The sequence below is a fragment of the Hyaena hyaena genome, unplaced genomic scaffold (assembly GCF_003009895.1).
Source record: "Hyaena hyaena isolate Hyena2069 unplaced genomic scaffold, ASM300989v1 scaffold_64, whole genome shotgun sequence".
In the NCBI taxonomy this organism is placed as follows: Eukaryota; Metazoa; Chordata; class Mammalia; order Carnivora; family Hyaenidae; genus Hyaena; species Hyaena hyaena.
In genome coordinates, this window is record NW_024080698.1 from 745557 (window position 1) to 759289 (window position 13733).

Consider the following 13733-nt stretch of genomic DNA (forward strand, 5'->3'; position numbering starts at 1 on the left):
ATGTAATCCAATCTCCTCAGTCACCCCAGCTGACCCACTTAGGTTTCTCACCAAATGGGAAGAATGAAGCCTGCTCCCCTCCCCAATTCCAGCAAGTTGTGAGGGTCGAATGGGATAACGAATGTGCAAATAATTTGAAAATCAAGGTTATGTCGATGTAAGACTAGAAACATCTACAGCACTTAACAGTGCCAGAGAGATTCAATCAGTTCTGTCTCCCTTTCCTTCCCTCATTTACCTGCGAGGAAATACACTGATGCAGTGTCCTGGACATCAAGTGTATTTTCATCCTGTGTTTACATAGACATGTACACATTCAGGCACATAATTATAGCAGCACCAATCATGCCACCACACTTCAGGTTCTGTCAGCTTTTCCAATATTAATTGCTATTTTCAGGTGTTTTTCAAACTTAGCAGCAAAAATTCATTTTGATGTGAAACTAGATATAATACATGGTCTCGGCAGGGGAGCAAAAGTCTCCATTAAAAAAAAAAAAGGGAATACTAGTAGGTCATTTTAGTCATTTCTAAGAGCTGGTTGCCAGTCTGGATCTGTGAATAATGGAAGTTGCTTTATTTTCAAATCACCTGCAAAAAATTGTCTCACAGTTAAAAATTGAAGAGTTGATTTTTTTTCAAGATTTTTTTTTAAGTAATCTCTACACCCAACGTGGGGCTTGAACTGAGGACCCTGAGATTAAGAGTCGTGTGCTCCATCAACCGAGCCAGCCTGGAGCCCCTGAAGAGTTGATTTTTAACAGCTCTTATCTAAGCTACATATCATAATGTTTACAGGGCTACAGGGCTCTTGGCTGGGTTGGTGATTATGTTTGTGAGCACATGCTCCCCACCCGCACCCCCTTGTTGGTTAGGGTGAGTGGTAGGGGGACCCAGCTAAGCATATGGCATATTCCTCTCTGCCCAGACATCTCTCCCTCTCTAGGTCCCAGCTTATCTGTCCATCCCTAACTACTCCGTAGAACAGCAGCTGCTGCCTCATCACGCTCCCCTGCCCTTCCCCCTTCACTTTTGTTCTTAGCGCTCATCACCACTTACAGACATTATATCCCTATTTGTTACTGCCAGTCACCTTCAGCTAGAATGGACACTCAGACAACGGGATCTTCTAATGTTTTATTCACTGTATTCTTTCAGTGCCTGGCATATAGTAGACTCTCAATCAATACTTGTCGGGAGAAGAAACGAAATCCAGATGTTGAATAATCTGAGAAGTGCAAGTCTCAGGGAGTTCGAAGGCCACATTCTATTGCTTATTCTTGAAAAGTGATTTTCTCCAGGAAGCTTTTACAGAGTCCATGGCTCTGATGGGATTTCAGAGGGCAGCATCCTGTGCACAGCACTGTGCCCACAACAACGAGAAAGGGTGAGCAGTAGTTTTAATCTCTAATTACTCACTTAGGAGTTTTAGAATGCTTTCTTTTTCATTTTATTGAATACAGACACCTTTGAGATGTGAATCAATATTTAGGAGGGACAACAGTACATCATCCATTCATTCAGTAAATGGCCACCGAGTGCCAGCATCCACCCCATAAGGAATGACTTTAGAATTCCCCTTGTCCCCAGTGGAGCAGGACACTGGTACAGTCAGAGGAATATGCCTTACAATTTAGGCTGCAAAAATCAAAACCAGAAAAAAATATATAGATTTCAAATTAGCCCATCACTTTAGAAAAATTACTTTCAATTTACCAAAGCCCAACTTTCTAGGCATTTGAAGTCCTAGAATCATCTTAAGCTCAGAATGAACACTCAATTGAACGTAAAATTTTGACTGATGGGCAGAAATCTGAGAGAATTCATTTATCCCTGGAGAGGAGAGAGGAGTCGCACCACTAAACAACAATGATATTGTTTACATCGTGAGCTCAGCTGTTGTTATTTTGCTAGACTAATCTATACTCATATATTAAAGGGTGTGTGCTTCTGGAAAAAATAAGTATGCTTCAGATTTCTTTTTAAAAGGAATATGCTATGCCGGCGAAATGCCTTTATTCCTGTTTCATTTCCAGGCAACCAACTATTAAATACCAATTACATGTTTAAGCTTTACGTTTATGTTTTCTTTACCTGGTTTCTGAGATGCCGCCTGTGCCTGCTTCCTCCCCTACGTCTCTCTCAACCCCCCTCCTGGCTTCTCCACCTGCCCCTTGATTGTCAGGGGTCTCCAGGGACCCTGCCTACTTTTTCTTCATGTTGTGTTCGATGCTAGGCAATCGTACCGAAGTCCATGACTTCAGCTCTTACTGATACATCAACACTCCCCGATATTTATCTAGAGCATTCACCATAGTCCAGGGCCCACCCATGTTTTCAGGTGCCTACTAGGTCTCTCCATGGGAATGTTCTGAAAGTATTTTTTTTTTTTTTTTAAGTAGGCTCCACGTGGAGCCCACCTTGGGGCTTGAGTTCATGACCTGAGCTGAGATCAAGAGCTTAACTGACTGAGCTACCCACGTGCCCCATGATAATGGAGTTGATTTTTGTTTTGTTTTGTTTTTTAAGTAGCTTCCATGCCCAATATGAGGCTTGAACTCATGACCCTGAGATCAAGAGTCACATGCTCTACCGACTGAGCCAGCCAGGGGCCCTTTGAAAGTACTTCTAACCTATTCTGTCTACAATGGAACTCTGTACCCTTGGCCCCAAACCCCTTCCCTCACCCCCGCCGCCACCCCCAGGACCAAGCACACTGAGTACCTACCAGGCACCAAGCATCTCCATACCCTTCACCTTCAAAAATGAAGTTGGAAACCAGAGAATTGTGGCATTGCCTGTAAAACCTGTGTCATTGTCATCTGCCGTATATGATTTTCCGACTATGTTTGAGTTGCGTCCAGGGTGACACGGGAGGGTGAAAAGCCGACCAAGAGCAGAAGTGCTAATATTCTCACATCCCATGTAACTGCAGCTGCTTCACTTTTATCTGTTTTACAATTGGGGCGATGGCTAAAAATGTTTTGACTGAAGGCTTCTCCATTTAAAAAGAGTTTGAAAACCACTGACATGGGTCCCACCTTTCTGGGAAGGCAGGCAAAGTCCAGCGTGACCTGACGCATGCCTAGATCTGCAGCCCCGGCTCTGGCCCTGCCCCCATACCCACTTCGAGCTCCAATCAGGCCAATGCACTGTAGTCCCCCAATTGTCCTTTCATGGACGCCATGTGTCTTCAAACTTACGAACATTCCCTTGGGTGAAATGCTTCTCTTACTCCCAGTTCTCTGTCTGCCTGGTAAATCCTACTCCTCCTTCAGATCCTAGATTAGACACCCTGTCCCTGAGATGCCTCTACTGACCGTCTCTGGTCTCAATGCTGTGCCTCCTCCTTGTTAGCCACTTTTGCCCTCTGCTTCCTCACCCAAACCTCTGCTGTATCTTTAACACACCACCAGGTGATTGCTCACTTGTTTGCCTCTCACGCTAGACTGTGATCTCGTTCAGGGCAGGATTTCATTGTATCTTATTCTATCCCCAGGTCCTAGCACAGCATCTCAGCATCTGGGGTCTGAGAGGTACTCAGTAAATGTCTGCTGAACAATTCCTTGGTAAACTTCCACTCAATTCCCTCTTCTCCTTCTTCACGTCTTCTCTAGCTCCTAACTATTCAATTTCACATACAAGTTGATCCACGATGGTGACCTAGGAGACTTGCTGCTTTCCAGCTGTCTCTTACTCCACTGCAGCCTCTCTGCTGGCCAGTTTGATCTTTCTAGGACCCACATCTGACCACACCACTGCTCAAACTCTTTCATAGAAATAAAGTGTCTATTTTCCATAGAATAAAGCCCAGTTTCTTCCCATACTGTCCTCAGCCTTTCATAAAATGGCACCCCAAATTAACTCTTTAACCTCATCTTCTGCCCCTCCCAACCCTACCCCCCAAACCACACAGCTTCCTACCCTCCAGTCAGAGCACACGTTTTGTTGATCCCACAATGCAACATGCTTGTTCATGCTCTGTACCTGTGAGCATCGTTCCCTCCACCAAGGGAGGGAACTTCTAGTTCCCTCTGGTCCCCTAGTCCTCCTCCTTCTAGTCTCCTTCCCTTGAAGCTTAGGGTGCCTTACTATTAGAGACCAAAGTCAAATGCCACTGCCTCTATAGAAAAACCTCCATCAGGCAGTCAGTCACTCTTTCCGGTGTACCTCCTGCCCAGTACCCATCACACTGCATTGCAACTCCTGGTAGCTCAGGCACTAATCTGCCCTGCTAACCTGAGATTCTCACAGTGCTCGTGATTCAAATTTACACCCCTACCCCACAAGCCCAGCAGAGTGCTGGGTAGTTAGTAGTTGCTTAACAAATGCTTGTTGCATCAAGACAGAGTCCAAAGCCTTGACTGTCACATTCTGTTGAAGGTGTGCATTAGAAAGACTGTCAAATAAAATCCGCAGCCCACTATATACGACTAAAGGCTGGGCTCTTGTAGGCCATTTTGCGCCGTCCACTGGGGTTCCACCTGTGAGTGGGTTACATCTCCACAACCAGGTTATTAATTCTTTGGGGACAGAGACTCAGCCCGACCCATGCTGAACAAGCACCTGGGTGGACTTCAGGAAAGAACTTCTAGAGCCAGGGTCCTACTCTGAGGGTCTTAAAACAATCTGGAGGCTCTCTATTCTTACAACTGGGAGAGGCCGGTATGGCTGAACCCAGTTTCTCACCAAGAACAAGGGCAAATTTGTTGGGTCTCTGACCCAGCCAGCAGACAGGAAAATAAGGACCTTTTAGCACCGTCTCAGTTCCCTGCCCTGAACCCACACTCACAAGGCATTTCCGAGATAAGCAAAAACAGAGGTTTATACAGATGTATGCCGAGATGTTGGATTAAAAAAAAAAAAAAAAAAAGGAAAAGGAAATCTGTCTGCTCTTCGAAAACCATATCCGTGATTTACACGCAGAGCATGCTTTGCATATAAGCGAGGCTCCAGGAATTGGGTGGTTAGTTAGGGCCAGTTTCTAAAGGTTAAAGGAATCCCAAGATGGCATTTCTGAACTCTCGACAGCTGGTTAGCAGCAACGAAGTGGAGAGGGGTCAGCACCGCACCACCTCCGTCCCTTTGGGTCTCTGAGTAAATTCACACCATCCAGCTGGCTTGGGGTCCCTCCCAGCACCGAAAGCCATTTCAGAGAAATATTAGTAGATACCATGTGTGGTTTGTCATTTCCAGGCTACAGTTCAACTTGCAGGTTGCTGTGGCTGTACTTTAAATTACATTCTGGTCCTCTGATATCAGACATTGCTGATGTTCTTTGAAGACATACAACAAAGCAGGGTGGGGGGTCACCTCTCAATCAGAAGCAACAAGAAGCCACTCACAGGAGGGAAAAAGATGGGGGGTTGGACACTTTGGAGGAACACTGCTTCTTGGAATAAGTAGATGTTGCTGATTTCATTCCTTTTAAATACCTATTCTCTTCTTTTTACCTTTTTACGTTTGCTAGAGGGTTCCCGGTACATTCTTGCAGGACTTGAGTGTTTCATGGCTTCTTTCAACCAGCAGGTTGAGGAGAGTTCCCAAACATTTCCTGCTGAAATTTAGGCTTCGTGTAATGACTCTGCAGCCACAGGCGCCCATTTGGCTGAGGAGCTAAGGTCAGCCCTGGGATTTGACATCGGTGGTGTGCCAAGCCAGGAGCCCACATTGGTGGCTCAGCTCTCTCTGTCCCTTTCACACGACCCTGCTACAAAATCTGAAATGCAGGGAAGCCCCTCCTCTCCATCTACCTTTTTGGCTTCTGGATCATATGACCCCAGACAGGTGACTTACTTCAGCTAGAAATCAAGGAACCACATACCCCAAAATGGCAGAGTTCATTTCTTCCTGCAGCTCACCCCTTGAAACCTCACGTAACAATTCCTTCCTTACTGCCATCTAGCACTGATCTCTCTCCTCTCACTCTTTCTGTAGTAAAAAGTGTCATTGTCACCCACATACACAGTCCTCAGTGGGACCAACGAGGGGCCCGCTGCCGGCACGCAGGAACTGGGTGCAGGAGGGCCACAGCATGTCCAGGTGTGTGCAGGAATCACCAAAGTTCGGGTCAAGAGAAGGGTGTGTTCCCCTCCCACTGGTATTCCTACGAGGAAGTACTTTGCCCTCCCCACAGTCAGAATGCCTCTCTGGTTCTGTAAGAGCTGAAATATATTCAGAGCCAGTGGTATGGTGTGCTAAAGCTTTCTGCGCATTGGCTTGTTCTCTCCCCATTTTACAGATGGGGGAACTGAGGCTTCATAAGATGAACCCATTATGTGCCTATATCTGAACCTTAAGCTTTGTGACTCCAGAGCACAAGCATACCTTCCCTCCAGAGGAATGACTTAGAGAGGGAGTTCCAGAGCCTGCTAGTGCTAACTTGGGCCTAGATTCATGCCCCACACTGCCCTCCATCAGCCAGGTCAAGTGTCCCTTTGGACAAGTGTCTCATGAGTATTAACCCTGACAAGCTAATAGAGCAATAAAAAAAAAGAACCAATATTCATTCTGGAGCAAGCCCTGTGCACCAGGCGCTGTGCGAGGTATTTACATATGTAAATATCCTACAGTAACAGAGAGGTGGGACTTATTCCTCCCTCACCCGGAGGTGATGAAACTCTGGGCTCTGAGAGCCTTGATAGTCAGAGCAGACTAGGGTTTTGTATGCAGATATTTCTGACTCCACCCTCTAGCTTGACCCACTTTACCAGCAGAAACTGGGAATAAGAAGCATTTGCCTGAAGTAATTTTCATAGAGCACCCTGAGAACTTGGCAGTTCTCTCCTTGAATTTGCTGAGCTTTCAATTACCAAGAACTTGGGATCCACCAATGGAGCCCCCTATGTTATTTCGTTGTGGGCTTCTTGTGGTACCTTTAACACCAGGCCCACAAAACCATGGGGAAGTTGTCTGGGCTCAAGAGAGCATTAAAAGCAGCTCTAAGTGCAATGGAATAAACCTCTCATGATCTCTTAGTCTTCGACTGTGATTTCTGCAGGGGGAAAGCCTATGGAAGCAGAACAGCCCGTCCTGAGAGCTAAGAACAGGAAGGGGTTGATTTTGGCTGTGGTTACACCCTGCTCTGGGTAACCAGCCCACTGGTACAGGATATGGAGATGCTGGTGGCCACCGCCAAGTCCATGCGGCCCTCCTACCACCCACGTGATGGAGGCCCAGGAAGTGCAAGGGCCTTGCTTCCACAGAGCTTCCAATGGGGATGAGATTCCTGCGCAGTAGTTTGGGTATATCCATGTGCCACACACAACTTGGATTTCCCCTCTCATGGTGGGTCTCTTATGCCTTAGGGTAGAACACCCAGCAGCCTTGGGCATCAGCCATCCCAGGAGGGGCCTAGGCAAGGCCCCCTCCTCCCATTTTGAATGCTGCAGTTCATGGCAGGCCCCTCTGCTCCGCATATAGAACGGGCAAGTACCACCTACCCCAGGGCCCTGCCTCATCCTTCTCGAGCTAACGGTGAGGACCAGCTGTTGCTAGAAGGGCTGCTCTGTGGAGCCACACTTCAGGCAAGGTTCCGGGTTTCATAGAAGGTACGGAAGAGCTGCTAGAGATTCCAGTCCAAAAGGCATTTAGGACTATTCACAGCCTGGACAGTCTTCTATTGTCAATCACTCGAATGATTTACAATAGATCCTAGGTAAATCATGCAAATCTCTGAAAAATGGAGTATTTGCCACCAACAGGCTTTGAAGGGTGTTGTGAAGTACTGTTTGTGCAGTGTGAGATCCAGGAGTCCTTGAGAGCATTGTATTTATGTATGATACATTTTCGCAGAGGCCTTTACATCCATGAATCTCCGTGCCCTCTCTGAAAATCCTGACCTTGCAAGGGCTCACAAGAATCACCCAAGGCTAATGGGGGGATGAAGAGGCCCCCAGTTCCTTCTTCCACCCTCAACTTGGGCTGCTCACTCAAGCATGCTTGGAGCATGCTCCTTCCTCGCCTCAAGACCTACTACCCATGTCACAGGGGGAATTGAGAAGGCCAATTTAATTTAATTGATTACCACTCACCAAGCTGTGGTTACTCCTCTGAGGGGTCTATTTAAAGTTTCTGAGCTCTACAGAGATAACAAAATAAAAAGCAACACTGTAAGGCAAAGGACGATTATCAAATTGCTCTGGGAACCTTCACTGTGAAAAAGATATAAAAGAAAGATGGAAAGGTATTAGTCTAGAAGTCTCATCGAGGTCAGAGAACTAGAGCACACCTTCTTAAAAAGACTTTTGGAACACAACTTTAGAAAATACTTTTGCGCGCGCGTACACACACACACACACACACACACACAGTCCTGTCTTAGAACTGCATTAACATTGTTAACCTATTTTAAATTCCTAGGGCACAGCAAGAATCTCACATACTTACAAGATTTTTTTTTAAATGCATGAGCTTTAAACTCGTTTTCTTCCTTTAAATAGATGTATATTAACTCTCCGGTTAGGCTGCAGGACCTCCTAGCTTAGTGGAACAGCCCAACAACATAAGAATGGCTACAAACTCTGTAATTTACTCACAGGCATAAATGGATATATAAATGTAAAAATGTGCACAATATTTTATGCCGTGCTTGGCTTCATTGTGACCTAATGTTTATAATATGTAAATAATGGCTTCCTTTTAAAGCAAAGAACTTTTAATATACAGATTCATCTGAACTCCTATTTTTTTGGATATAAACAGAAATAAAAAGAAAAAATATTCTTTTGCAATAAATAAACACCCAATGACAAAGGTTACCATTGAAGGGATTTGAAATGACAGAAGTCAACAGAAAACTTTCGATATCATACTTCCACTTTAATATGAAGATATGGCTATCAAAGGAAAAGACTCCAGAAATTCTTTGATAAAAATAATCTCACACTATCTTTGAAGTGGTTTCATTTATTTTACTACCCACTGTGTTCCTTATCAGAAGGCCAAGGGTAAGAAGTTTCCTAGTTATGATTAGGAAAGAATCTGATAGATCAGAAGACCCAATTGAAGTTGGACATAATAAGTATTAAAGTATTACATGACATTAATCCTGCCATTCCATTACTCTCTCCATTTTGTGCACAGACTAATTATTCTGAAGCCAGTGTTCAGGAGAAAACAGAAACATACTTACTCTGGGCTGGAGTAATCTCTTTATTGCATCAACAAGGCTGGCTCTGTACTGGTCCAGAAAGAGGCTGACATTGAGAAGAGAGCAGAATCCAGATTAAACTGGGGTTCCAAGTCTAACGATACTAATGGAGAGAAGTACAAGGCTAATTACACGCGTTTACTCAACACTAAAAAAGGAGAACCTGTTTCCTTCCATTCACATGTCTCCTTGGAAGAAAAAAAAAAAGAAAAAAGACACTGCGGCTGGTGTTATCCACCGGAAGCCACGCCATCAACACGCACTGGCCAGGATTCACGCATGATGGGGTCACGTGTGAATGATGAGAGGATGATTTCTAAGCTGCCGTTTGGGGGAATCGCCTGGTTGAGATGAAACACTCTCCACCACGAAAGCCTAGTTTCTGTGGTCCTGGGCTATCAGCCCACAGAGGGTGCGATGAGGCCACCCTCCAGAAACACACACCTGCCCTGTGATGCCCACACCACAGAACAGATCTCAGGTGGGGATGGTTTTTAGTGACTAAGAGCAGCCCTGAGGTCAGACTCAACCGCTCCCTGACCTAGGAGCCAACCGTTCCGAAAACAAAGCCCAGATTAGGCAAGGTATCACAGAGGGCTTTCCTCCTTGGACCTCCATGTTGATTCCCCCCCCCCCCCCCCAGTTCACTGTGATTTTTCTTTTTTCTTCTCTTTTGAGAATTTCTTCTTTTTTTAATGTTTGTTTATTTTTGAGAGAGAGACAGAGTGTGAGTGGGGGGAGGGGCAGAAAGAGAGGGAGACACACAATCCGAAGCAGGCTCCAGGCTCTGAGCTGTCAGCACAGAGCCCGATGTGGGGCTCGAACCCATGAACCATGAGATCGTGACCTGGGCTTAACCGACTGAGCCACCCAGATGCCTCGTCTTTGGAGAATTTCTGTTGTTACTCTGTCACCCCTTTGGCTGGGTCAGGCTAAGCCTGTCTTTTACCAGGCCTTCTCTTGGAAAGCTGGGGCAGATTTTTCTTATCTGGGACTTGCGGGCTAGAGCATCGAGCAGGCTCCTGCATCAGCCACCACATAAGGGGCCTAAGTGGAGCCCCCTGCTCCCATTTCTAATGCTGCAGTTTGGTGTGCGCCCCTTTGATTTGGCCTCCCTGCCCCTCACATAGCATGAGTTAGTACCCCCAATTCAAGGGCCCTGCTTCATCATCCTTGTCAGAGCCAAGGGTGACTCCCAGCTCTCAGAAGGAGGGCTGCTGGGCTGAGCCATGCCGCAGGCAAGCACAGAGCATGGTGCAGGGTTTAATGGCACTTGGGCTCTGAACTCTGCTATGTATGGCTAAGTCACTCCACACGAGGCCTTGGTTTCCTGGTCAACAAAGGCCCACCCATATGGCTGTGGTGGGGATCAAGGCAATACTATATATTAGTTGCCAAATATATGTTGATTACCTACTACATATGAGAGGCTGTTTTAGGCATTGCAGATAAACTGAATAAAACAAAGCTCCCATCCTCGAGGAGCTTCCGGTCTCTATTCATGGACACACTGCAAGTTCTAGTACAACATACACACCCAGAAGGCGCTCTGTAAGTATCTGCTCACTGGCTGGCTAGAAGTGCAATACAGTCCTTGAAATTGAGCAGCTTACAGAGGGCGTTGGTTTTGGTGACCCTACAACAGGCTCTCTGTACTCCTTTATGGGTATTGCTAAGGAAGAATCAACTCTTGGGTAGAACATTTCACCAATCACGTTCCCTTCCGAGTCTCTCACTTGAGATGGAGGAGTGGGGGAGAGCACTGGATGAAAAACTGCCAATAAGTGAGTGCTTGGGCTTCACCATGACATGTGCAGTAGAAGGTTCTTCTATAAAAGGATGCTTTGAGCACTGGAGAAAGCATCCTTTCAGGATGAGCTAAAGTCACGTCTAGAGTGGGAACCTTATCCTGCTCCATCCATCAATCAGGACAACCCGAAGGTGAGTCGGGGGAAAATTTTCCTATCGTTCCATAAAAAAGGAAAAAAAAAAAAGACCTAAATCTTACAGCATAGAATGTGTCTGGTTCAAATGCTACAAAAACTTGCCTGTAAGCCATATTACTCAGTGATTAGTAATCATTAAGGGTTGATAAGAAAGGAACCAAATTCTATCTAGGTTCTCTTCAGGACTATATACCTTATTCTTCAGTGAGGTAATAATATCTTAAATTTTCATAATGAAGCATCCTGGTTTTATTTTTTAAAATGACTATCATTGTGGGGAAAAAAAATCTGTCACTCAGGCCCATAGTAGATTGGGCTGGTTAGGATACACGACCTTAAGCAAGAGACCACTCTTCAGTTTATATCTGTGCGTTTTATGAGCTGGTAAGATTGTCAGAAATAATCAGCACCTTAAAAACTGAGCTTAAAACATAACCTTATAAAGCACTATTTTCGCTCAACGTTGACGATATGACAAAGATATTAATATTGCAGCCTACTGGAAAACGCGACTTAACACCCAAGCACCCATTCCAAATAGGCATTTGAATGGCAGTGTTGTCTACTCCAACCTTCCAAGTCAAATTCCCCAAAAGCAATTCTTCTAGTTCTCTAATAAGTCTTTATTCCAAGCAAGCTCACCTTTCTCCTTAGCTCTGATGCAGAATGTATAATGCTTTGTAGGATATGTCATATGAGCAATTTCAGTGTGCTTTAGTGGGAGTGATGTATAATCTCCTGAAAATTCACCCCTTAAATAAGTCCTAATGGGGCTCAGAGAACAACAGTAGCTTAAGTGGATCTATTTAAAAAAGGCTGAGTGGGTCACTGATCGGAATGGAGATACCATTTCAACTCTCCCTTCCGTTACTGATCAAAATACATGGACTGTGGCACTAGTTTTGACTATTAAAACACACACACACACACACACACACACACACACGCACAGCCCTCTATACAATACACTTGTGGAATCAACACTCGCTTTGTTCCACTGATCTGAATCACAGATTTCACGACAAAGGAAAGGTGCCAGGCCATTTTCACAGCCTCCCTTAGAATCAGAGTTTTACACAGAGCACAGAGTGCCTACCCCTCCACTCATAGAGAAATTAATTAGTGCAGGGGACAAGGAGACATTTCTCGGTCAATATCCACAGAAAGGAAGGCCTCTATGTCATTTTTAAGATGACATGGGCTAAGTTAAATTCACTATTTTGGATTTAACTTTCAGCATAAGAATGGTGTCTATCAGTATTTATCAAGTGATTGCTGTGCAGCTAAGGGCTGATGGGGGGGTCTGATCTCCCATGGGGCTACCCCTTAGGGGGCCAGATCATTGGCAGTTTGCTTATCTTCGTTGGGACTGAGTTTTAGGTGTGGGGTGAAAGGGCTGGCTACATTTGGGTTAAAGAATTTTTCAGGTGGCAAGGCTGTGATTTAGAGCTATCCATGAGCACAGCATCTGGGAGAAAACAAAGGAATTCTAGAGCCCGTTTTGAGACAAAAAAATTTTGGGGGGGGAGCCACAAACACACCTGAAAAACCAAGAACGGAAAACAGAAACAACCCACTATACATAGTGTAAAAATGCTGAGGGCGTAACCACCCCCCACTTCTCTGCCAAGTTTCAGGCACAAACATGATGCTGATCGTCCTGTACACCTAGCTTGATGCATCAGGCTATGGGTGGCATTTCAGACTTGCTTTCCAAGCCTTGAGAGAATCCAAATGTATGGAATCATGTTTATTTTCGCAGAGCCACAATAAGCTGGAAAGCCATCAGACACTGAATGAAAGTGTTCATTGGATAAATCTATCTATCTATCTATCTATCTATCTATCTATCTATCTATCTATCTATATCTTACTTCCAGACTCTTAGAGATTATCATGATCAAACAGGAGTCTGGAAAGGCAGGCTGAAAACTAACAATCACTTGCTATGCTAAACTCAGCAAGGACCAAGCTGGACCACATTCCAGCAGAAAGGAACTCTTATATTAAATTCGATGTTAAACAAGTCAACTGAGGGACTTAATAGGCAGGGTTTTTTTCCCCTACACCTGTGGTTAAATATTCTAATATTGTGATGTTTTGTCAACAGCATCCTTTTGCAGGCGTACCTCGATTTTTTTCCTCCTGTTTATTTCAGAGTTGACATTTTACAAGTTATTTGGGAACTGTTGAACCATGAAACCATATTTCATTGTCAAAAATGCTGAGTGGCGAAATAACGGCTAGCTTTCACCACTTCGCCTCTTTATTTTTGAATCGGGTGGAGCTCCTAAATTTAGATGTGAGCAAAGGAGACTGTCTCCTCAGGGAAATAAGTCATTCCCCCCAGAGCTCACAGGTTTCTGAATGTTTGAATGTAAATACATGAATATATGAATGTTTTAAAAACATATCGCCCGCTCGTTGTAATCATGTGCGTTTTCCTTGAACCACAACGTGGGTTTGGAATAGGTCTGTGAATAGAGCTTGTTTTCATGTAAATGGGATCAAGCAGTACCACTGGTTAGCTATTCAGAGAATAAGACAATGCCACCCTGGCTGGAAATGCTTCGGTAAGGATTTAATCCAGGCACCTCATATCTGAACTCCAACTCTTGTTTTGTATCCTACGGCCT

The 13733-nt window shown here is 44.9% G+C and overlaps 1 protein-coding gene and 1 non-coding gene across 2 annotated transcripts in view; both read right to left on the bottom strand.

Annotated features, from left to right (window-relative positions):
• CAMKMT (calmodulin-lysine N-methyltransferase) overlaps window positions 1-13733 on the bottom strand; it is a 397593-nt gene that overhangs the window by 8195 nt on the left and 375665 nt on the right. Inside the window, 1 exon segment of the mRNA XM_039232377.1 lies at window positions 9134-9197. Coding sequence (XP_039088308.1) covers window positions 9134-9197 — 64 coding nt within the window.
• On the bottom strand, window positions 2539-2613 carry TRNAK-CUU. The gene has a single exon. It is a non-coding gene; the product is annotated as a tRNA-Lys (tRNA).